We start from the raw sequence: 25,861 nt of genomic DNA, 5'->3' as shown, positions 1-25,861 counted from the left end.
GACAGACCAAAGTTTGAAGAAGCGGCGTGGAATAATTTCGGCTCCGTTATCGAATACGACGACGACAGAGTGAAAACTGCGAACAGAAATGTTACTTTCTGTAAACGTTGCTTGAAATATGTCCCATACGGCATTTCCACCACTGAGCCAGAAGCACAGCAGCGCCCCTCCACCGTATTGTAGGGTACCTGAACCGTTGCACCTCGAATCCTCAATGGTGTTTGAGTGCCGCAGAATGTTGTCCTTACACTGCTTGTCCACTAAGTGGAGCTGTGACTCATTCAATCCTCAAATCTTCGCTGTAATCTTCCAAAATCAACATTGCCAGGCCTGAGGCCTGTTTTACTGGAGTGGGCTGACGGAGCAACGTGTCGAAATTAACAGTGGTTCAATATGTCTAACATTTTAGTAGAACTAACTTTGTCATGTGTGCCTGGCAACGCGTGCTTTTGTTTATCTGTCTAGCTTTTCGTTGGCAATAAATCAAATTAATTTGATACATCGGCATTTTAAAAACCGAATCGTTGAAAATGTGTTAAATCGTGAAAATCGAATATTGTCTTCTAGATTATTAAAAGCTTTTGTTCTTATGTTCTGTTACATCCAGATGTTATTGTGAGTTGTAATTTTGCACAATGCTGGATGGGTGGCTTACAAGACATGTTAACAATAGCTACCAACTACTTAATTGTGGCATTTAAACACAAACCATGAATGCTAAATTTATGTTAGGCCCGATTTAGAATCAGTATACATTATTGCTGTCTGAACATTTTGCACAGGAATTATTTTTGAATGAATGAAACCTGTAAATAAATATTGGTTGAGTTTGTTAGATTAAAATCGATTAAAATCGTAATCGTCCTGAATGACTTAAAAATAATATATATATTTTTATTTTATTTTTTTTTTAATCGAGAATTCATTTTTGGGCCATATGGCCCAGCCCTACATTGCATTGCTTAAAAAGGCTGTGCTAGGTTGCTATCGTAGCTTCACAGTGGTTCCCGTGTCTGTTAGCAATAGCAAACCTTTAGCAGAAATAACATAACTGTACAACTATTTGAGAGTAAAGGGAACGACTGTTCAGCCAGCTGCATTTAAAGAGGATCTATATGAATTAGGGTTGTCAAAAGTATTGATACCAACACGTCGTATCCGAATACGATATCAATTTGTCATGGTATCGATATTATCGATATAATTCCCGCAGCACCGGCCCGGCAGTGCAGGCTCTTCGGCACGGCGGACAGCGGCCGGAGAGGCCACACCGCAACTTTGATTGCTCAGCTACGTTACAGCTGCTTTAAGTATGGCCAGTGCGGCGACAGGAGAGCCAAACCTGCCAGTCTTGGTGTAAAAGAGAAAGCAAGCCTCGAGTTTTTGTTATTAGCCATTAGCCGGCTACCGCGGTTATGCTCAGTAAACGTTGGTTTGTTATTAGGCATTAGCCGCGGGCACACGCTTAGCTTTATGCTTAGTGAATGTGTACCTGCTTCAAGTAGTGCCTGAGAGCGTGTTTACTACAACGGCGCTCATTTGCAACCCAATAAGGGCAAGACTCAAAGAGGACATGCTTGTCTATATTGTAAAAAAATCTTCCAACAGCAAAGAACATTCAGACCAGTGATACGACAAGCTTAGACACTACAGTCATCAATTGGAAAAGTGGAAAATGCTTTTGGGCGGCTAAAGGGCAGATGGCGCTGTCTTCTGAAAAGAAATGACTGTAACACTGACTTGGTCAAATCGATGGTGATCGCAAGCTGTGTGCGCCACAACCTGTGTGAAAGCCATGGTGAGGACTTTGACAGGAATGGGCAAATCCTGTTCACCTAAACCAGCCAGATTCACATCTTAACTCTTTCACTGCCAGACGTTTTCAGAAACGGGTTGTCCCCACTGCCAGCCGATTTAAGAATTTTGAGTGATCTTTCAAGGTCCACAGAAAATGTTGTGGAAACACACATACTACCAAATGAAAAGATTGGACTCTCAGCTTTCATCAGAAAAAAAAAGTTTGTTTCTACCTTATTCCGTTCTTCAGTAATCAACAATAGAAAATGGTTACTTTCACCGAAATTCTCTGTTTTGAAACAAAAAACGGAGAAAAAGAGCTTTTTGTGAAACGATGTTATTTCATGCACTCTAGTGAATTGTACACTTCTTTTTGTCCATGAATGATGCCACAAACACCTAAATAGTGCTTTACTTCTGTAAAACGCTTTCACCAACAATGAAAAAGTGTTTTTTGATTGCAAAATACGTTTATTTCCATTCAACAGTGTAACAATTTGACAAAACAATTTCGCAAACTATTTACAAATGTGTGCAACTGTGGTACTACTTACAATTATGTGGATGTTTCAAATACAGTTTTTTCTTTTGTAACGCTCTCCTGCGTGCAAGGAGACGCCAGGACTCGCACAACAGTTTACTTTCACTTTCGCATTGGTCAGTTTTGCGTGCAAACGTTACACTTTCTTGACGGCCTTTTTTTCTGAGGAATAAAAAGCAAGTAGCAGACTGTACACACTTCCTCCGATGAATATGCATTGGACTCGGGGCACTCTCCGTCGTCCGATCGAACGTCCGCCTGTGCGTGCTCGGTTCTGCTCCGCGTTACGACACCGTCATAGCCGCCGCGTCAGCGGTTCCAATTTCGCCGTCAAGCTCGGATTCACCTTCATCATCATCGATGATGATCATCGTCGTCATCAATGTACTATTTTAGCGTTGGTCGATGCCTTTCGTCTTGTAAGTGTAGAGCTGCTTGCAAACGCTCGCCATTGCCCGTTCCCTCCTCCATCTAGCTCCATCTAACGTCTTCTACTGCCGTGTCAATGCTTCCCAACCACGGAGTCACCACCCTCATCTTCATCATCGATGATGATCATCGTCGTCAACAATGTGCTCTTTCAGCGATGCTTTTGGTCTTTGAAAAAAACGGCTCGGGCGTGAGCTCCTCGCGACCGCCATTTTTCCTTTGTCTTCCATTCCCATCTCCTGCTCGACGCTCTAGCTCCGCCTCTACTGACGCCCACCCGATCTTGTCAAAAGAGAGTCATCGCTGCCCTCTAGGGGCCAAAAATAGTCATTAGGCACAACAGACCGGCTGGAAACTTTCACCACAGCTCCGGAAGCCTTGCCCGCACCCGTTTCAAAAAAATAATAATAATAATTGGATGACGTCTTTAGACGTCATTGGCAGTGCTCCGTAGGTTTTTACTTGACGTCTATAAACGTCAATGGCAGTGAAAGAGTTAATGGCGGGGTTGATACAGGTGGTGCGGCTCGTGCTGCTGTAATGTGCTACCTATTTTTTCGCGGCATTGCTTTGCCGTGTGGGGTATTCCAAGTGAATCAAGGTGGGCTGATATTTGCTGGTATATTTTCTAATTCCGCCGAGATCAGTCAAACCCTCCCTCTGTATTTTCTCCGTACCGTAGTAGGCAAGCAAGGCCTGCACCTCCTCGTCAGTCCACTTATCGTGCTTTTTTTAAGAAAAATGTTTTCCTTCCACTGCTGAGTAACACGCGCCTCTTTAGCTGGGATTTAAAAACTCACTTTTGTGGTGCGTTTGGATGGCGTCACATCCTGCCCTAGGTTTAGCCAATCAGCGCCGGAGTCCGATCGGGACTTGTTTATCAGGCCGACGGAGTACCTATCTTCGAGTAGGACCTTTGCTCCGATCCTTATCTCTTTGACTGCCAAAAACGTTAAATAACGTTTAGTAAAATCCTATGGAGGAGTGCCAAAGACGTTAAAAGACGTTTTTTTTTCAAAACAGAGGTGAAACTAACCATTTTCTATTGTTGATTACTGAAAAACGGAATAAGGTAGAAACAAACTTTTTTTTCTGATGAAAGATGAGAGTCCAATCTTTCATTTGGTAGTATGTGTGTTTCCATAGTCCAAACACATAATTTTCTGTGGACCTTGAAAGATCAGTCAAAAATGCTTAAATTGGCTGGCACCCACGGCATCCCTTTTCTGAAAATGTCTGGCAGTCAAAGAGTTAAGTTCACGTAAATGTGGCCCGGTCGAGAAGGCTCCTGCAGTGGAGACACGCACATACGGGGCTGGCCTCCGTAAATTTACCCCGAAGTTCCTGTGGTGGAAACGCGGCTTATGTCAAAAAAAAGAGAGCGCTGCCGAGTACTGCACTACAGGTGAGCCACTCTTTCTCCCGCAGCGCCTTCCTTTTTTCCTTTGATGAGAGCCACTCGAGCGTTTCCACTTTTTCACTTGCATTCTGGTGGCCGTGCTAAATACTTTAGCTGATGTTAGCACTATTGCTATCAACAGTTTTAAACAACACGTACCGCTATCTCCGGTTGACTACAGATCAGTACAGGACGCCCTGTGTGACTTTGCAGTCCGTTCCCATAGCCGATTGGCTGGTGCGAAGAAATGTATTTATTTTTAAACGTTGTTGAATATGTGAATGTGCCGATTTTAAGTGCGCCGCAACGTGTCCCGCTCCAAATGGCCAACAAATGCGTCCTCCGCACCACACCGCACACATCCGTGCCCGCGTGCGAAGTACTGTACATTGACTATAAAGTGCAATTGCACGGCTAGAAAATGCTCAGTTGCTCACCCTGCGGTGTTTAATGTACCAGTCGCCAACATGTCTCTGATGTCTGTGGTGTGGACGCATTTCAATTTATATTGTGCTTTGTTAAAATGCCCGTGCTAAATAGGCCTAAATATTGTATAATAATGTTATAATTTTAATTAATTAGAATAAATGCAATGGTAATAAAAAAAAATGGCATAATTTGTATTCGGCGTTTCGGCCAAGCATTTCTCATTTTCGGTTTCGGCCCAAAGAAATTCATTTCAGTGCATCCCTACCAATAATGATTGAAATAAAATGTATTGCACAATAAAAAAAAAACGGAATAAATATTAAGAAGCCAAACTGTTGAAGATTAAATGCAAATGTATGCAGACATTGTGTTTCTGCATGTGTTTTAATTTACAGCTGTTGTGGATGGACATGAAGTGTAAGCTCATCATCATGCTACCAAGCAGCAGCCCTCATTCAGTGTTCACCTGTGTTGGTAAGACATTTTACTTACAGTAACTAGTAGTACTTGTATTGCCAACTGTTATTAATTTTGTGTTTCTATTTGGACAATGGACATTGTAAGCCAGGAACTCGCCAGGACAAGAAATGATGTACAGCCAGGCAGACGTCCTCCAGGTTGCGGACATGCGCTGAAAATTCAGCCCAGCTTTTGGCTTTTTATTTTAGGTGCACAAATAAACTGTTGCAATCTACAATTTGTTCTTTTTTCCCCTCCAAAACCTTGCCATACAAATGTTTAGAAAGAAAAAAAAACTTAGCGAGCAAAGGAACCATAACTGATTTAATGAGCCATTCGCAGTTTCACTGTACAGTCCGCACGCGGCCAGAGCCAGCGCCGGGGGCGGGGGGCACCCGTCCGGCGGTCCGCTGGGAGGGGTTCATTTCAATGGGGGAATTGGAGCCCTGCGCAGTTGTGAATTAAATTGTGTATTTATTTAACCTTTATATATCCAGTTTAGGTTACAGTATTTGCAATGCCAGTCAGACAGACACAACTTGTCTTCAACTGGGCATCATTTTCACTCATATAAAACACTTTTTACAGTAACAACTTGTCATTAAAGACATTTTGGCATTCATTTTTACAGTCAGTCTTTCCAAACAATTCACTTAAATGTAGCATTGTAGCACAGAGCTTTTTAGTTCTAAAATAAAACTGTTAGCAGGGCATCTGAAGTGACGCTTAATCACAACATCCCTTACTTCACTTTTTTCCCAGCTGGCCGGGACTCTTCCGCCGCAGCTTCACGACGGAAGCACCGGGAGGCTTTGGCACTTGAAAAACGCAAAGCTTGCCAGACAACCCACCACCGCAACTTCTGAGCAGAGTTCATCATCCGATTTGTAGGATGGCTGCAAATTATGCTACTGTGTCATGCCGTAAAGCATCTCCTCTCCATACAGCTGATAAGGGTACTACATGGTTACTACTGCTAAGTGGGTATATGTCAGGCTGGTATCGATGTTGTAGTATCAGAGCTAGTGTTGCAACTAGTACCAGTACTAAGGGTGTTAAAAAAATCGATTCGGCAATATATCGCGATATTACAGCGCGCAATTCTCAAATCGATTCCATATGCGGCCGAATCGATTTTTAAACATTCTTTTTTTAATGGGACTATTCAACAAAACGTCTTTCACACATTAAGCATGGAAGAATGTTATATTAATGGAACATTAAGCCTTAATATTTGATTTCAGTGCTGTTTAAACACACAACAGACTCCAACCTGTTTGTTAAATGCAGTGGCTGGCTCAGTTATAAGCCTGAATTTTCAGATAAATGAATATTTTTTTAATACAAATCTTACAGTGTACATGTATAAGTTTACTGATTAGTATTTTCTAAATTTGAGTAAAAAAATAAAATAAAATCGCAATAATCAATTTATAGATTTGCTTCGGGATTAATCGGTATCGAATCGTGACTTATGAATCGTGATACGAATCGAATCGCCGGGTAATAGGCAATTCACACCCCTAACCAGTACCGTACCTCGATGTTTTGGCGTCAAAAACGGCTCGGTATAATTTTTTCTTAGTACCGGTACTTTAAAAGAGAAAAATACGAGACAGCCCGCCAACTCTGTATGAAAGGCAGGTAAACATACACGCATGGCCGGCTGTCTACCGATATGTGGAAAACGCCTTTAGTAAGCGACACGCCTCTTTCAGCGTGTGTGCGAGAGGGCGCAGGATAATGGCTTCACACACTGAAGCGCTCGCTGAACGTGCACTCCTCGTTGAAAAGCATGAAGCGTTAATTAAAGTTCCACGGGAGCGCGCAAGCAGAGTGGAAGCTACGTGACAGCATTGGCATTGCCTACGCATGTTTTCAATAAACACATGAAGAGCACACGTGTGGTTTTCAATTTTCAGTTTTAGAAATGTTTTGTAACAAAGAGCAAATATTTTTTCACGGCGAAGCAGAAAAAAAAGCAGCAATCATTTCTGCAGTGGACTCAAGGTGGGTTCAATGAACAGGCACACAGTAGGAAATCACAGTAATGCATAGGGAAAGCTCAGACGACTGACAGAGAAACAGACACAGGTTGTGACGCATGTTTGACACTTCCCTTAAAAATAAGTGGCCTGTGAATTATTTTGTTCCCAGTTTGTAATATTTGATTACGCATTTGACTAATTGGGAGCATAATGAAGAATAGCAGAGACATGCACGCACACTCAAGCAACGTTACATTGAGTCATTGGAGTGCCACTGTATTGCCAATATTTAAAACTGATTATATCAAATGCAGTCAAATACAGTACTTCAAAAATATGGCATGCAATGTGAAAGCACATACAGTATAAACATACATATATACAGTGTGTACATAAATTAACATATATACATCCCAATATTTTTGAATTAATAATAAATATAAAAATATTTTGAAGTTATTTTGTCAGTTTTTAGTTTGCTGCTTTTACTGATGTTTTAGAGTTTTGTCGAAGTACCGTTTCAGTACCGGTATCGAGGTATTTTATGCAGGTATAGTATCGAAGTCAAAATTGTGGTGTCGTGACAACACTAATCAGAGCAATTTGCAGAGTGCAGACATATAGTATCTGCACCAATTCTAGTATTGATGCATCCCTACTTGGAATGTAGGTATGTGATTTTTATTTTGTGTGTGTGCTATTTTTAAGCACTATTGTGATAGTGACAGCTGATCATATTGGTCACTAAAATTGTGATCAAATTTCAATGCCAATTCATCTGCAATCTATGCATAATTAGGCTACCGCACAATTCATTGTGTTATACTGCTCAACACAACACTAGCATTGAAACAGTGATTGTTTATGTGTTTGATTGATTCACTCTCAATTTCCCCATTTTTTAACACTTTTTATTCAAATTCCCTCCTTGAATCAGTACTCAATAAATCAATTAGGGCCCAAGCGATATGCATTTTTTGAGGCTGATGCCGATACCGATTTTTGGCAGAAAAAAAACACAGATTAACGATTAATCTGCCGATTATTTAAAAATAGATATATAATGCATAAAAGTATCCCCACATTCCTTTCAATGGGTGTCCCTTATGCACAAACTTTCGCTATTAAGATTTTAACTGCTTTAAATGACAAGTTCATAGTACGACCTTATCAACAAATTTTATGAAGTATACAAGGTTATTGTATAGATTTATGCGTCACCATAAAACCACTTCCTGGTTTACACCTGCTGTATTTGTTTATGGTTAGAGTACATAATTAGGCTGGAAAAATCAGCAACCACAATTATTTGATTGAGATTGAAATCATGATTAAAACTCAAATTTGTGATTTCAAAACTAGTATTTATACTACTGCTAGAGCTGCTCAACTACTCAAAAGTGTCCTCGTAGCGTCATGATGCCCATTCATCCGTGAACTTTGAACAGTTGAACATAAGTGTTTTGGTCAAGTACAAATTATGTTGTAAAGTAAATATTATGTGAAATTCAAGCCTCTTGCATTTTTATTACTCATTTTCAATCTAAGCATTAACCTTTTATTTTATATATGTTTATCCCCCGGTGTAAGAAAGTCTTGGCCTGCCGTAAATCGGCTATTATACCGTGATTAGTCCGCTTCACCAAGTTCACCCCCTTCTATAGATCTCCCTTCACTTTTCAATTTGTTTTGTCACTGAAAATAGGCTGTTATCAGCATTACCAGCCCACTATACTACATTTCATAAGGATTTTATGTCGCAGACGACGCAGAGGCTGATAAGTGTTATGGACACAGCTAGTGAAAGTAAGCTTGTCTTTAATATCGGTAAGTGCTTGCAAGGCGAGTCCGTCTTGACGAGATAGCGAACATGTTGCGACCACGCAGCGACATAAACGTGCACATTTGTGCTATTCACATAAGCCTGTAAATGTCTATAAGTAATCAGGATAAAATATCCAATTACAGCAGGCTAAAGAGTTCCTCGCTCCGGCGATTGACCAATATTGGAGCCGTTAAGAGCAAAAGTAGCATTTGAGTTGCCAGTCACGCCAAAATTCTCCCGTTTGTGGTGAAATTGAGTCTTATTAGCGAGGTGCAACGTGTTCGCTTTGGTGATCGCTCTTATTGTGTCCCTTTCTTATCATACGTGCTTCCTTGTGTAAATGACTCCTCCACGGTAACATAGTAAACTGTTAGTTTGTATTTAGCGGGAGTTTGTTTGCTGTTGTTGAGTTCCTCCCGTATGGAGTGTGTGAGGAAACGACTGGCAGAGCTAAAGCTACGGAAGCCCATGTGGGCGACAGCCGCGGGCTGAGGGAAAAAAACATAAATGTTTTAATTTTTTTTAATCGTCCACAACAAAACACTCAAGTTAATTCACAAAATCAATGTATCGCCTAGCCCTAGATCCTCCCTTCACTTTTAGCATTAGCGCTAGGCTAGCGCTGTTTTAAAAACAAAGCATGTTTTGTATTTAAATATATAGTGGATGTAGTTCTTATTGTTGTGTGTTTAGTTTTACAGGTAAATAACTGGGTGTTAGTAAACAGCTTAAAGAATGCTTAATGACAACAGAATAACTAGAATAACATACGCCACACACTTGCTAATTGCTAATGCTACGCGAGCAAAATGGGGTATTCAGGGTACTTTCACAACGTCGGAAACTTCGCTTTTCTTTGATTATAACGTTTTAAGGGGAAAATATTTTGGCCCAATTGGCTGATTGTTTTGGCCGATGTGTAGGGCAATAAGCAGCCGGTTATAATCACCGGCCATTCGATTAATCAGTTGGGCCCTAAAATCAAAATAGGTTAAAATAATCCTTTGTTAATCACAGTTACTCAGTATTTCCGTATAAGTAGTTAACATCTGTAGTAAAAAAAAATATATATTATATATATATATATATATATATATATATATATATATAAAACACTAGCAATCTTAACCAAAGCTCTTTCCTTGAATGTTTTCTTGCAGAAATGTCACAGGTTTGTTAGTTTTCAGAAGGTTTTTATTGCAAATAAATAATTATATGCAAATCAAACTCTGCTGAAAGTACTACCAGCTCTTTTTCCCATAACGGTACACGCACACTGAAAACTGGTCTACCATGACAGAGCTGCAAGGCATGTGATGAAAAGCTGATAATGTTAGGAAAACAAAATGCTGGTCTGCACATCCCTCATGAGCATGACTTCTTCACACACATATAAAGTCACGATTTCCAGTTAGTTCCCAATTACTAAATTCAAACATAACAGGATGTGGGTTCCTCTACTCTGCCGTGAGGCATGATTCATAATCTAAATCATCAAAGTAGTAATTATTAAAATGATTGAATCAAATGGATGAACTTTGACGTATGCTACGTCCTGATCGGTCCAGCCTTGAATCTCCTTATCCTCTGATAAACGGTCATGCTTGAGATGACAACAATGATGACGCTCATTCTACCACCCCTCTTTATGACAACATGCACACCGGCTCAATCCATAGCCACGACACAGTGAGCCACATACAATAATCGAGGCGGAGCCACACTATTGTGTACAAATTCAGTTAACTAGTACTGTACAGAGACAGCGCCCTGGCAGAGTACTGTCATGCTAAACCAATGACGCAAAATGACAACAAAGGGCAGTGGAAGAAAATGTGAGATCATCATCATCCATTATTGGAAAGCATACGAATCGATAGGAAACTGAAAAAAACGCGATGCTGTAAATAAATAGAACAAATCACAGCGTTTCCTTGAACTGACGTGTTGATCTCTAACCAGTCACTGACGTAGCTTTAGTTTCCTATAATCACGAACTAGCTCACTCACACGCCCACGTACTGTATTTCGACAATAAATATATTCTGTGTGGGTAAATTCGAAGTTTGCGAAATCTCAGTCGAAACGGGCTAGATGCTAACTATCGGTTAGCACTAATGTTAGCAGGTTGCGAGCAAACTTGTGGGTTAACTTGCTTATTAACTTTATTCTCAATACGGGTACGGCCATCAGAAAGACCAATGTTGATTCGCCTTTTATTGTTGTCCACACCTCGGTAAACAAGAGAGTGGAGCCAAGTGACATTTTATTCACGCAGAGTGTTGTAATACTTCGACGAGAGAAAAAAAAAAGTTGGGAGCATAGCTAGCCATCCGCAGAGCCTCCTGTCCCCTCTTTAGTCGGTTAAACAACGTCAGATGTCGCCAACTCAGCGTCAAATCGTACGATTTGCTTAGTTTTTACTGGAATTATAACAGACCCTGCGTCTGCACCTTCAATCGGATCCATAAACTGTACTAAATCAGCCAACTAGCATGCTAAGCTATGTAGCAAATTTACTAATAGCTGATACGGGTGCACGGTGGAGACATCACCACTGAAAACTGGATTACGGAACTCTGGAAAACGTCTAAATAATTCCTCTACGTATTCAAAACAGGCGGTATCTTACCGTATATATCGAACTGAGTGGGACTTAAATGTGAGTCCAGGGTTGTAAACCCCTAAACGTCTCCCCCAAATTCCAGAGGTTAAAAGAAAAAAAAGGGGGTGGGAAATCAAGATAGTGTACTTATTTGCGGCGAGCTTGTTGCGCCTCCGCCTAGCCGAAGTGTTGCTAATGCTAACGGCAGGCTAAAGGTTTCCCCTCCTCCAGAACATGGCGGGCGAATTGGGAGGGGGAGAGCCTGTAATGGGTGTGACCGACGCGGCCTGACTCACGCACAAAAGACCTTCCTTCCTTCCTTCCTTCCTTCCCTGCAAGCCATGTCAACCCAGCCAGCCGTCAATGAAACATTACGTGAGCATGGTCAGCTTGTTTCAAGAAGACAAGCACAGACTGAATATGTCTCAAAAGAGTAGAAACATGTTACCAGTAGTTGGAAGTTTACTTAAATCATTACTGAGGCAGTGTACTATATTTCAAAAGTGTTGTTGAATATGGGGGAAACGATTGGACTTTTATTTATTTATTTTAAGTACAGTACACTCAACAGTAACAGTAACAACAGTAACAGTAGCGGTTCAGAAAATGGATGGAGTTGCAAATCGTTGCTCATATGAAATAATACTATTTATTTATAGGCGCCTTTCTGGACAATCAATGTCACCTTACAACAACTGTTAAAAACATACAAATACAATGTTAAGAACAACAAGATACAATTAAAAATAAGAAAAGACGATGCAGGTATGGTCAGCGTATGTCACCTTACAACAACTGTTAAAAACATACAAATACAATGTTAAGAATAACAGAAGATACAATTAAAAATAAGAAAAGACTATGCGGTCAGCGTGAGTAGTAGCTGCAATGCTAACTGGTCAAAAACAAACTTGAATGTAAACACAGACAAAAAAAGATTATCTATGCCTCTATTTTGTGTATCCTCCCTGGAGCCAAGGCTGGGTGATCGACAAACGAAAAATGCTATTTCAGAGGGTGCTCAAGAGCTATTAGGTATTTTGAACACAATAATGTAGAAATCCCTTTTTACCACATCCAGTGATTGTTTCTGTATTTTGTGCGTTTTGTGTGTGTTTGTTTTATGGAATGACCCTTTTTCACTCAGTAGATTTCAAAACTATTTTGAAATACTTTTTTACTGCTTACTTAATCAAAAGGCTTCTTTCATCCTCTGTGGATGATGACACGATAAAAAGGGGGGAACAAGGCTAGAGGGGAGGTAAAGTCGACTGCCTTTCAGATCTTTATTAATTGACTGAGATCATTGGGATTTAAGACAGAAAAACATACATTTGCAGGGAGGAACATTAACCAGAGAGCATTGAGGATGACGCAACAGCTCCCGAGAAACAAGATATTCCCCATCCATGACCTTATTTGAGGGCATTGTGTCAATCCCACGAAAGGTTTGTGGTAAATGTGTTTCCTGACATCCTAAAAACTATCAAATTCTGGGTTCTAAAATTTGATTCGGAAAAAACACATGGCCTACATTTCTGAGTCTGTACTTATACTTTTACTCTGATTGTTGCTCTGGTTGGAAAATGACATACTTCCTGGTCTGCTTTGTTTAACCTGTTTAGTGGCTGTGTTTGGGAAAACACAAGAGTATCTCTTCATGTCATTTCCCAACAAATAGCAGCATCAGCAACTATGAGATAAAAGACACGTTAGTATGCCATGGTCTGGAATATCCTGTGTGTGTTGCAGGTGCGGTGGGTGGCGTGAGTCTGGAAAACATTGCAGGGCAGCATTCCATCCCTCAGTTTTTTTCCACTGCATGTGTCTGATCATGTCTCAGCATCAGGGCGGCACTGATATGTTTGAGACACACACACACAAAAATAGTCTATAATATTTCAATCAGGTTCTATGAATAGACAGTGTAAAAGTGGCCGGAGCTATGACTGGATATCTTCCTGCGTGAAGGGGCAATCAAGGAAGAAAGAAAAAAATCACTAACTGTTAGAGCTGTGATTCCATTCAATATATTTTGATTTTGACAAGTTTTTTATTTTTTATTTTTACAAACGTACATTGGTTTCTTGCTGAACAGTAATTGGAAATAACCACCTGATCGCCAACAATTGTATGTAATATTTATGTGACACAAGGAATAAAATTAAATACAAATGAGCTTTCTTCGTTTTCAAATGACTTTTTTAGGGTAATGGTGTCTTTATTGTTAAGGAATTGTTAACATATCAAACATCCAGCTCTGAAATACACTCTGAGCTGTGTGTGATTCATTGTCTAGAATATTTTGGAAAAATATCTTCTGTACTCTCTTCGAGGTGAGACTGTGTTTAATGTTTAATTCAAAAGCACATTTGGACTTGAGTTAAAATGGGCAAACTCACATTAACCCGAAATACCATTTTATGGCATATTATATGGAGTTTATCTGCTCAACTAGCACGCACCTCCAGTTTCAACCAGTAGAGTTCAGGCGTGTACTAGTTTTGAATGAAGGGGGGAAAAAACCTTACAGTTCACAGGTTTTAGGTGTGATGTGAAAATAACGAGGTTATTTACGAAAGTCAAAAACGGTGTTCTCACAGGCCAAAACATTAGTTACCCAAACGCACCTAAAGAGAGTGTAACGTGGACGGAGAACATCTAATTGATATGACCTCACAATCAAAGCTAAACAAAGCATTTTCTGTCGTTTAAGACAAAATGTTTTTATGGCATCACCTGTTCCTTTGAGTAAGATCAGAGAAGAAAATATGTCACTCAGTCTCAGAACAACAACACTTTAAATGTTGCAAACCACAATGCCAAATCATCACCAACATAAAAGTGATTTGCTAAGTTTCTCAGTAGGGGAGCAGATGAATGATGTGTTTGTGTTTTTGGACCTTGAAAACTTCCTCCTATGTTGTTCTTTCTTCACCCTTTCAGCACCCTGAGAAAGGCTTCTCACGGCGGACTCAAAGCAAACAGCTGCTGTGGGATTTCCTGGACACATTGTCCTCGCTCTCTCTACTTTTCTACAGTTCTCCTTAACAGCCATTGAGCACATAAACCCCACAATATGGCAATTAACTGCTTGGTGCATTTCAAAGACTGAGGGGGAGGGTGTGTGTGTGTGTGGGGGGGGGGGTGCGTTCAAAAACCTGGACAAAATTGGAATTTAGTGGGATTTCCACACACAATGTAAATAACCAGTAATTAGTATAAAAAACATTTTAGGGGGTAAATAATTGCCTACTAACTCTTAAACAAATTACATACAACAACTTTTTGTATGATGTGCTTCTAAATTGCTGTGTCATGTTGAATCAAAACACCTGCCCACAACATCTAATAGCACAGACGGTTATACACTGTATTTATGTATGTAATGTATTGATGGTTTCAAAACATTATCCTGAAAAAAATTATTTAAAAGAGCGCAATTAATCCAATCTTCCCATTTTTTATTGATTGATAAATGAATACGGTAAATATTCACGAGATTGGTGACCCGGTCCTCTCATCTCCTTGGGTAGCCTACTTTGCACACTGCTCCTTATGTCTCGTTGAGTAATAACATTTATTTTATTTTATTTTTGCACCACAACTTTACCTGCACAATCAAGACATGCCAGTAAGCCACTGAGCTAAAAACAACAACACAAAATTCCAAGTCCTGTTTTTCCCTTGAAATTCTTTGTTCTCATCGCCAACCTTCCTTTTCACTGTCAGTTTGAAAAGACTTCATTGGAATTGGGTGACAGGATATCTTTTCCTACCACTTGGTGTCACTTCAGAATTATGCTTTGCCGAAAGCTGTAATGAATCTGAGCTATATGATTTTTAAAAAACAAAAGAAAAGTCACTTAACACATTCGCTGCCATTGACGGCTATAGACGTCAAAAATTCATTTGGACTTTTTCTATTAGTTTAACATTTGTTTCCCACTTTTGTTAACAAGAGTATGAAAACCTAGATTTTTTTAATTGTATCAGAACAGATATAACATTTGTGATTAATCGTGAGTTAACTAGTGAAGTCATGCGATTAATTACGAATAAAAATTGTAATCACCTGACACCCCTAATTTTTAAATTTTTCTTTTCTTTAAAAAAAGAAAAGAAAGATTATTATTTTTTATTAATTTAGTTTAAGAAAAGATTATTAAAAATTAGGGCGTCAGGCGATTAAAATTTGTAATCATAATTAATCGCATGACTTCACGAGTTAACTCATGATTAATCACACATTTTATATCTGTTCTAAATGTACAAAAACACATTTTTCTAGGTTTTCATACTCTTGTTAACAAAAATGGAAAAAAAAAATGTTAAACTAATAGAAATATTTCAAATGATTTTTTGACGTCTATAGCTGTCAATGGCAGTGAATGTGTTGAGGTAATGACACAGCAAAACATAAACTTTAATGTCAAGTAGGGGGGGGGGGTCACAAAATATAATACTGCGGGCCCCAAATGGCCCCTGGGCCACATGTTTATCACAGCTGTACACTGTATGCATTGCTCTGTCCTCCTTATCTTGTTCGGTGTTGCAGGTGTGTTGCAGTTGACTTCAAGCAAAAGGCGTACTACACACTGAAGTGGTTGCGGGTCAGTCGCAGGGCAGAAAGACAAGCATTCATTCACACCATCACCGAGTGGGAACCGAACCCACGGTACCTTCACCCAAAACAGGCAAATGTACCAAAACACCCATCAGCGACTAGTGCACTGTCCTCTAATCAATAATTCAATTGTTGGACTCACATCTCGCTTAGTCATGATTGAGTAGAGTGTGGAATTTTGAAGTGATTAATAAGCAATTTCAAGAAAAGAGTCAATTCTGTCTAATGTTTAATTTAAGACTATGCCAAGCCTTGCTGCAGTTGAAAGGTCCATTACTCAAATACTATGGACAAATAAGGATGTACTTAAATAGTATGTACAGTATATGATAATCATGTAAATACTTGAGAACTATGATATACTGTATATACTGTATATAGATTTTGCAGCTGTAACATCATGAACTGTTGCCATCATTTTAGTTAGGTGTTTGTTATGTTCATCTTGTGTGTGTATTGTGTTGCTACAAACCTCAACATTGTTTTGGGATTCGTCTCGTGATGCTGGACGAATGATCATTTTATATTTGTCCCAAATGCTCACGAGAATTTGTGCATTGCTGTCTGATCTTGAGAATGTCCTTTCAAATATTTAAAGAGCACTTTCTCAACAACGCCAGGGGGTCTTCATGCAAGAAAGTGACTGCAAGCTGAGATCAACCATCAGTCCACTCAACCTGTGCCGGCTGCTGGATTCACACATGCATACCAACAGTACATCTCACTCACTGACAGTGTGGCAGACACATTGCTGGCGCTCTGCCATCATGAAATATTCAGCACAATTCATTCTATTTTATGTAGCATGTAGAATATATGGCAACTAAATATATCTGAGGCATCTTTTCGGATAGATTTAAGAGGTCCCAGTATGAGCAAGCACAATAGCAAGGAGCTGGGATGCCAACCCCCCCAACATCAAAATGTTTTCTTTTTAATTGAAATATATATTTAAAATATGCTAAACACATTCATTATAGACTCCAGCTTCCTCCTTCATTCCAAAAGCCTACATAATTGGTTTAATTGAAGACTCTAAACATAGTGGTTGTGCCCTGTGATTGTCAGGTGACCACTCACAGTGTACTCCCCCACCCTCAGCTGGAATGGGTCGGTTGGAATGGGCTCCAACTCACGTGTATCGCTAATCAAGCGATATAGAAAATGGATGAAGGAATCTTGAATAAATGTGATTGTGTTTTTGTTTCGGTCCGCCACTATGCAGGTAGTGTAGAAAATCCTTGTTTGATTTTAAACCACAGGTGTCAAACTCAAGGCCCGAGGCCCAGATCCGGCCCGCCACATCATTTTATGTGGCCCATGAAGATAAGAAAAAATCATGTGTACATGTGTTTACTTCTGGACTAAAGTCTTAGATTCTGGACTAAAGTCTTAGAAAAACTTTCCGCTATTTTGGACTGTAGGATACCTTTATCTCCAAACTTGTGTTTGCTAGGCGACCTAACAACAACTGACTTACCACATAAACAATTTCAATCTACACTTGTAGCCCTTACTATCGCTAAAAAAACAATTCTTGTTAACTGGAAAAATAAACAAACTCTGAATATCGACCAATGGTCTAACCTCCTCATAAATCACATTTTAATGGAAAAAATGTCTGCCTCAAATAAAAACCAAATATCAAAATTTATAGAAACATGGTCTACGTATATAGAATTTTTTAACCTAATTCTGGTTACTTAATTCTGTCTGTTAGCGAGAGCCACTACATCGTGATAACTTGCATTGATGTTTCTGCATTTGGCAATTTATTATTATATTATATTATTAGTATGGGATTTTTTTTTAATGGGCTTTAGGTGAACTGATGAATACACACACGCTCGCACGCACACGCACACACACACACATGCACATACACACTCACCCACATACAAAAAAATAAAAATATATATATATATATATATGTGTGTATATGTATATATATATGTATATATATTTAAAAAAAAAAACATTTATTAATTTTTTTAAATTTATTTGTTTGTTTTTTAAAAAAAAAGGAGAGCAATGATGATGTCAAATCGAATGAACAATACTGAGCTCTCCTGAAAAAAAAAAAAAAAAAAAATCATGTGTGTTAACTTCCAAGACGCTTTGTACCAAAATTTGATATTGTAATGTGTAATAAATAGCATTGAGATTTTGCAAGATTATGTTTTTGTTACCCTTTTCATGGTAACTTGAACAATTAAACAAAAAAAAAAAAAGCCATGACTTCTGATTTCAAAACTAGCAATCTATCAATTTGTTGTGCAGCTTAAACGTGTATTTGGTTCCACCGTCATGATGGCCCTCAGCGGGAAGTCACAACTACGAAGTGGACACAGCTGTAAAATTAAACAGATGTTGGCCTTACAGTGGCTTTATTACAATATTTGATCACACTATATATGATTTCATGTCTGGAAGGACAGCAAGTGGTAAATGGCCTTTCCCTTGTATAGCGCGGCTTTTCCACCCACAACGCACTCAAATAACTTGAACACTAATGACTCCTCTTTCAGATACTGATGATGCAATTAGGGGTCAGGTACCTTGCTAAAGGACACAATTAGGGCCGCAGGGGACAGGGATTGAACCCACACCAGCCACTCTTCCACTGAGCCGTGCCATCCACATATGCAATGAATCCATATGGCTCGGTGTGTTTTTCTCTAGTGGAGTCCATTGAGCGTATCGGTTTGAATAAATTATAGAAAGTGTGGAAATGGACTCCCATTCATTTAATTTTTGTGATATATTAATCTGAAAATATTCAACAAAACCTTTCTTGTTTTATCGGTTCATCAATTCCAGGTCCATTTAACATGATATAAAAAAAAAAAGTCAGTTGTATTATCTTACTTTGTTTTCAGTGTACTGTGTGAGTTTGGTTTGTTTTCATGTAGATTTATGTTGTTTTAATGACTGGATTTAACCATAATCTGATGTTTGGATGCCCTGTCTTTTACATGAGCTCACCACAATGCGGTCATATGAGCACAAACGTGATGCTTCAATTTTCACCATTGGGTGCATACTTTTAGGAGGATAACAAACTTTAAGTCTTGCTTTTATGAAAAGATGCACATGCGTCAAGAGATCAACATCCAGCTATGCGTAGACACAAACCACAAACCCGATGAGATCAATGTTCATACACAGGAAGAAGTGCCTCCCACTCTCTTATCCTGTGTGCGGTCTCTCTCTTTTTCTCTCGCGCTCTCTCGCTCTCTCTCCGAATGTTACTCATGGTAGTGTGTTGCTGAGCAGCAGCCAGTTGTGTTTTTCCTCTCTCTGAGCTCACGCATCTTCTACTACGCAGACAGACCGGGCACCATCTCCTCTTCTTTCAGATTATCCTCTTTAAGTTTTGTTTTTGTATTACCCAATCATTGTGGAACACTTGTGGAAGTATTCGACTGTGTGTGTGTGTGTGTGTGAGAGAGGGTGTGCGCGCTCTGGGGGTTTTCAGAATGGAAGCAGTGGCACTGTATACGTTTCGTGCCACCGAGGGCGATGAACTCAGTTTCAACAAAGGAGAGTTATTAAAGGTAAGGCAGGAAAAAAAAAAATATTTTTTGTATCTGTTCATACACAAGTTGACAAATGTTTGCATAAAACTAGTCGCTGTATAAAGAAACTCCACAAACTTATGGGATTGTTGACTAGGGAAGCCATTGTGCTTTTTGATATAGTCATTATTTTTTAAAAGAACTGTTAAATGCATTTCTTGCACAGCTGGGGCACTTCTTTCTAGATTTGTGACATGCCAGCTGTTCAGGGCTCGCACAATTGTAAGGGACAAGAAGAGATCAAGCCGCTGGATTTGAAAGCCTCACCATAGTGGGCAGAGGGCAATGAATCAAGATGATCTTAAGTTTGGCATTTACTAGACTAGATCAACTACTGTACAAAGCTTGCAAGTACTCCATACGTGCCATTTTATTGGGCATGAGTGGATGAGAGCCAAATGTGAGGCTATGTTGCAAAAAAGCTGATCATCATTGTTGTCATAGCAGTGCCAGCTGTTTAATAGAGGGCGCTCGGGCACTTGCCCCATCACTCAGCTCAGTCACCTTGACCGAGACAAAAATTACATAATTGCATTGAAAAAGAAATAATAAAATAAAAAATCATTTGAAATATCCTATGTCTATCTATTTTTAAATGGGCAAGATTAATAGTACATATAATGATGAGTAAAGCTGTTTTCGCCCACCCCCCCCCCCCATTTTTGTTTGATTTTTAAAATTGAACATGGGAAGCGAATCGTCTTCAATGCAATAGATAGGACCAAAGTGGGCGCTACATTCCAGTGCCCTTGTGTTCTGTCTAATCATATCTAATCACAATAGGATGTGAAGTCAGTTCCATGGTGGGTGGGTCGTCATATCAAAACATAGTCAAACTTCAGTGGTTGAGACGATTGGAAAGAGCCTCTATGTATAGACAGTGGCTGCCCATCCATCAAATGTGAGATTACTCAACCAAGTCAATATTTTGTGAGACACCTATTTTCGAAAATGTGTCTGTGAACAAGATGTTCAGAATTTTCTCGTACCTTACTATTGCCCCCACTCAAGTTTTTCAGCCCATGACTTGGCAGTTCGGCTGCGTGATGACATGAACAGACATTAGACTGTTGTCCCTTCTATAATTGATGTTTTGGAAATTCTTTTGTACCTTTCTCCTGACTGATCATTTTCAACAATGAGATTTCTGTGATGCTATGGAAGCCGCAGTATTTGTGGACCATAGCTTGTGCTGTAAACAGAAATGTTAGCTGCTAGATCATCTGAACTTTATTTGCGTTCAATCAAAGGCACTTTAAAATGGTGGCAGAAGTGTGCTGACTCTGATTTAATGTGTTCGAATGTAATTGGTTAATTCAGAACGCAGCCACATCCCCAGTCATTAGAGGGTGTGCACACTTTTGCAATCACATTATCTCAGCTGTTTATTTTTACTTCCCCTTTCTAAAATATATTTTTTTTCAATTGAGTTTTGCACATTCTTGGTCACATTAATTGTGAAAAGTTTTGAAATGATTTGTCATGGTCTTGATTTTTATGTCACAAAAACATGGCATTTTGTAAACAGATCTGCGCTAATGTTCAATAGTAATTCGATGACTCGGTGAAAAAGTGTTGCCTCCTCAAGAGAAAACATAATTGAGGCATTTATTATCATTATGGGGTACTCGTGTTTTTAGTCACACAAATCAATAAGTAGTCATTCTTGTGTTAGTCAAATTCTTGATCTTTGAGCTATTGTGACAAAAGTTTGTCACAGACGTCTTTTCTACACACCTGGGAACTGTTTTGAATTGTAAAAAAAAACAAGCATAATATTCCTCCATAAAGTTGACTGTTTGTCAATGACTCATGTTTTAGGGGAATAGTGGCACAGTTAACTTTTGCAAAATCTGTTTTGCCTACATTAGTCAAAACAGGTCGGGTTCAGATCTCGGTCAAATGCAACAACATGAATATTGCGTCCCCTTTTTGCTGACTGTCATACTGCGTTGTGAATGGGTTGCTGTTCGTTCTTATTGTCTTTTTATAGAGTCAGAAATCCTTTTTTGTTGTTGTTGTCCCAGAAGAGCTAATTTGTTTTTTGTGTTGGAGTTTGGCCATGTCCTGGTGTGCAGTGTGGCAAAGCATTAGTAAGGTAGGAAGGAAAGTCGATTCACAATTTTAAAATAGCCTTGTTAAGGGGGTGGAGTTGTATTTCCATGGCCAAGTTGGACACAAAGCCCCAGAAATAAAAATCTATTGTTCTCCAAGCAGTAAAAAATAAAAGTGAAAATTGGCATCGCAGTTTGCTTTTGATTGTGTGGTAGGTCTCCAAATGAAAACCCTTCTAAAGTCTACCAATTCAGTTCCGACAATATCTCATGTGCTCAAATAAACATAGTAAATCATTGTCTTATTAACTGACCCGTTTTTCACTTTTACTAGTATGATCTTCTGCATGTGCTTCACTTGTGTATGCCAATACTGTACATTATTGGAAAACTTAATACACATTAACAACTAAAATGAGCATTTGAGGGGGGGGCGGGGGGGGTAGATGGAGAGGAAATGAGTAATCATTCTGATTCAACTCTCATTAACAGTGTTGCTCTAATAGAAACAAAGGGAGATTGGAGTTTGTAAACATTTATAAAGGGCTCATGTCAACTTCAGGTCTCCCAAGGAGATATTATACAATTTAGTCAGTAATAATAATATTTTTTTTAAATTAGGGAGAATTGTGTTCACATTTGTTGCACATTCATTAGCAAGGTTGTCAATACATTTCAGAACTCAGTCAAGAGTGTGGTCTGCATGTAAGCACAAGAATAGCTCAAAACAAAATTTTTTTATTCTCATTGCTACAAGTATAAAAGGGAAGTTGTTTTGAATGTGCCGTGCCTAGTTTCAAAGGGGGTTATGAAAATCTGTCTCCTTTAGGTATGTCATTCTAGCTACTGTACCTCTCTACCCACCTGTCCGAAATCATTGAAATCAGTGGTGTATTTTCATGTTTATCATGCTAATAATCACATATATCCCAAACAACCAACAGGGGTATAAAAAAACAACAAAAAACAAAAACAAGAACTGCTTTCTATCAAATTTATCTTTGTCACCCTTGTGAGTGTTCAAGGTGACATGATGAATGGACGCTTGCCTAATCACAAAACTCTTCTCTTTAGCTCTGTAACATTTTCCTGCTTGGAAATAAGAAGCAAAGCAAAAAGTATGAAGAGTGAGCGTTGTGTGTGAGGTGAGAAAACCAGAGAGGAAGATGCTATTTTTACACCTGCGCCTTTTTTTTTCTTTTCTTAGAAAAGCGTCACATATCAGACATGAAATGCTAAGGGTTGATTGAACAGCAGTGCCAGCTGAGAGCAGCACATCAATCTGCACTTCTGCAGTATGTCAAAGTGGTCTAAATGCACATTTACAGTTTCATTCAAATAATTGGTGCTTGAAATGGACTTGCGAAAGCTGGGGAGAAACAGCTTTTTGATGGCCTTTTCTATCAACTTCGCTTTGAGTTTTCCCCATCAGGGTCGAGTTTGATGTTTGATTGAGAAATCATTTCAATTTCACTGATTCAACATGGAGGATTAGACTTGAGCTGTAAGGTGAAATAAGAACGAAGCAAAGCTCTTCTGTTTTGCTCAGCCCCTATATTTCACCACAAAAAAAAGGAGTAACAAGGATAATCAGAGCTCAAACTTATAACCAACTCAGGTCATAATATTATATAGTAGAATAAGCACCTCACGATAACAAACATGGAACAGTATGACTTATCCCAGATAATCAGTGAAGAAAGGTAATTATAATAGCATAGTACACTCATATACTGGTATACTATTACAACTATTAACTAGGGGTATCGAGCACCTTCATGTGGCCTTTTTTATGATCAGGAACTAAAAATTAGAAGAATAGAAAGTTGCCATTAATTTCATGCAAGTTTAAGGGAAAATGCTATATTGGGATTTTTGGGCCTTTCTTTAAAATGGTCTGTTATTTTTTACTTTAAATTTTTATTTTTTTTTTTATGTATGAAAATGACTTGTGGTATCAGTACTTGGTATCCATATTGCTGACTACTCCAGAGTTGAGAACAAGTACTTGTATCGGTCAGGAAAAAAAAAAGTGATACCAAACATCCCAAAATTACGGAAGCGTATTGCATTCATTTGGAAAAAAAAAAACAACAACTCTTTTTCTGACTAATTTTGGGGCGGAGCTTTGTTTTTTGAGCATTTTTTTTTCATTCTCTGTTTTTCTGAATATTTTTTTCTGTTTTACTGAATATTTTTTTCGGTCAAAAAAATATTCAGAAAAACAGGAGGAAAAATTACTCAGAAAAATAGGGGGGGGGAATTATTAAAAAAAAAAACAGGGGGAAAAAATATTCCAAAAAACTAAAAAAAATATTAGAATAAATAATAAAAAGTAATAGTTTTTTTTTTTTTTTTTTTAACCTCTGAACTTCAAGTGACTTGTTGCAGACTCGCTAATAGCGGAAGCAGACACTTTCCCGCATACCTCCATATGCAATAAGATGGTCATGTTTACTTACTGGCTCTCAAAGGAATGAATGTGTATACTGTATTGGGGTTTGTTCTCTAATCTGTGAGGGGAAAACCCATTAAAAAAATATTCAGAAAAAAAACAGAAAAATTACTATTTTATAAAACAGGGGGAAATTACTCAGAAAAACAGAAAACAATTACTCGGAAAAACAGAGGATTTTTTTTTTAAACAGAAAAAAAAATGCTCAAAAAAAATGGGGAAAAATATTCAATAAAACAGAAAAAATACAAAGCTCCCCAAACAAACGTTTTTTTTTCAAGTGAATGCAATACGCTTCCGTACAAAATGTCTTAAATATATATATATATATATATTCAAAATTCTTCAAATTTACTGCATTTGCTCTTATATATAATTGGATGTAAGCTAAACCTTCCTTGGTACTGTCAAATGCCATCACTATTAGTGGCCGTCTCATGTTACCAGATAGTGTACTGTATTAGCTGCTGCTATAACGTTGATGTCAAATTTTCTTTCCACGTCAGCAATTTGTATCATTATAAGCAAAGGTCTCGCATGAACAGTATCAAATAAAAATAGAATAACTGAGGTTAGAATGCTGTAAATGACTGGCGACCAGTCCAGCGTGTACTTTGCCTTTTGTGCATCGTAAGATGACCTGATGAGGACAAGCTATGTTGAAACTGGATGGAATTTGAATGACTTTTTCTGGCATTTTTGCTATTCTCAAACCAAACAGAAGACAGAGAGAAGAGGCCAGAAAAAAAAGAGAATGATTGACAGTGACCTTTAACCCAGCAATAATAGCCTGAGTGGACATCATAATGCGCAAATATTTCATCTCTTTGTGTGACTTGTCTCTAGATCACCAACATGGAGGATGATCCCAACTGGTACACAGCTGAGCTCCACAACAGAAAAGGCTTTGTGCCCAAAAACTATATCAACCTGCGGCCACATGCGTGAGTTCATGCAGCACACGTGCACACGCGCACACAATGCATCAGTAAAGCAGCTAAACAGACTCCACATATGTAGCGATGGTTTTATCGGAACAGCTCATTAGTGTGCGTGCATGTGTGAGCGCGTGCGAGTGTTGCGGCTCCAGGCATCTTCTGCTCCGGTTTGGACATCTGCATCCCAGCATAAGACAAACTCGTCCTACTCATACGCTCACTTACGTAATCTCACACTTTGCAGTTGCGAGTGTGTGCGTGTTGGTGTGTAGTTGCTGGTACACAATGCATTTCCATCATTTTGTCTCACACCAGATGGGCTGCTAGTTTTTCGGCGACAGATGCTAAAGTGACAACATTACAGCAGGCTCCGTCTTGTTAAAGAACATAAATTGGAGCTCCTTTGACGAAATAGAGAGGAAAGGATCTTTGTCAGCGCATATGTTTAGGTGGAGGAATTCAACTTACAACTGACTACTTTAAATACAGCCACCAGGTGTTGATGTTTAATGTTTAATTTTAGCAACGGTGTTTTAAAATAACTTCAAAAAGATCATAATTCTTCTCCATCCTGGATCTTCTTATGTGTCTGACTGCAGTGATCTGTGCTATTGTGAGAATTTGTTTTAAATGTCAGAGCCAATCTCTTATGATGACAAAAAAACATCAAAAGACAATACTTCAGGTTCATTGCATTCATTCTGCAAAACTCACGGCAAAAGGAATAAAACAATAAA

At 38.8% G+C, this 25,861-nt stretch overlaps 2 protein-coding genes and 1 long non-coding RNA gene across 5 annotated transcripts in view; 2 read left to right on the top strand and 1 right to left on the bottom strand.

Annotated features, from left to right (window-relative positions):
- Positions 1–11,679, bottom strand: part of epn2 (epsin 2) — a 30,687-nt gene extending 19,008 nt beyond the window's left edge. For 2 of the 3 annotated variants that reach the window (XM_077556571.1, XM_077556572.1), the window contains exon 1: positions 11,500–11,679. The gene's annotated coding sequence lies outside the window, so the exon portion shown is untranslated. The remainder of the gene's footprint in view (positions 1–11,499) is intronic. The other variant, XM_077556573.1, reaches the window with a different exon arrangement.
- A 111-nt stretch (positions 11,680–11,790) lies between these two features.
- Positions 11,791–13,650, top strand: LOC144043225 (uncharacterized). Its single transcript, XR_013291067.1, has 2 exons — positions 11,791–12,920; positions 13,225–13,650. It is a non-coding gene; the product is annotated as an uncharacterized LOC144043225 (long non-coding RNA).
- A 5,694-nt stretch (positions 13,651–19,344) lies between these two features.
- The window catches only part of grapa (GRB2 related adaptor protein a), a 32,203-nt gene continuing 25,686 nt past the window's right edge, over positions 19,345–25,861 (top strand). Inside the window, exons 1-2 of the mRNA XM_077558960.1 lie at positions 19,345–19,656; positions 25,033–25,130. Of these exons, the coding sequence (XP_077415086.1) occupies positions 19,579–19,656; positions 25,033–25,130 (176 nt within the window). The 5' untranslated portion in view covers positions 19,345–19,578. The remainder of the gene's footprint in view (positions 19,657–25,032; positions 25,131–25,861) is intronic.

Source organism: Vanacampus margaritifer, chromosome 2, assembly GCF_051991255.1.
Source record: "Vanacampus margaritifer isolate UIUO_Vmar chromosome 2, RoL_Vmar_1.0, whole genome shotgun sequence".
Taxonomy (NCBI): domain Eukaryota; kingdom Metazoa; phylum Chordata; class Actinopteri; order Syngnathiformes; family Syngnathidae; genus Vanacampus; species Vanacampus margaritifer.
This window is presented reverse-complemented; position numbering and strand designations above follow the sequence as displayed.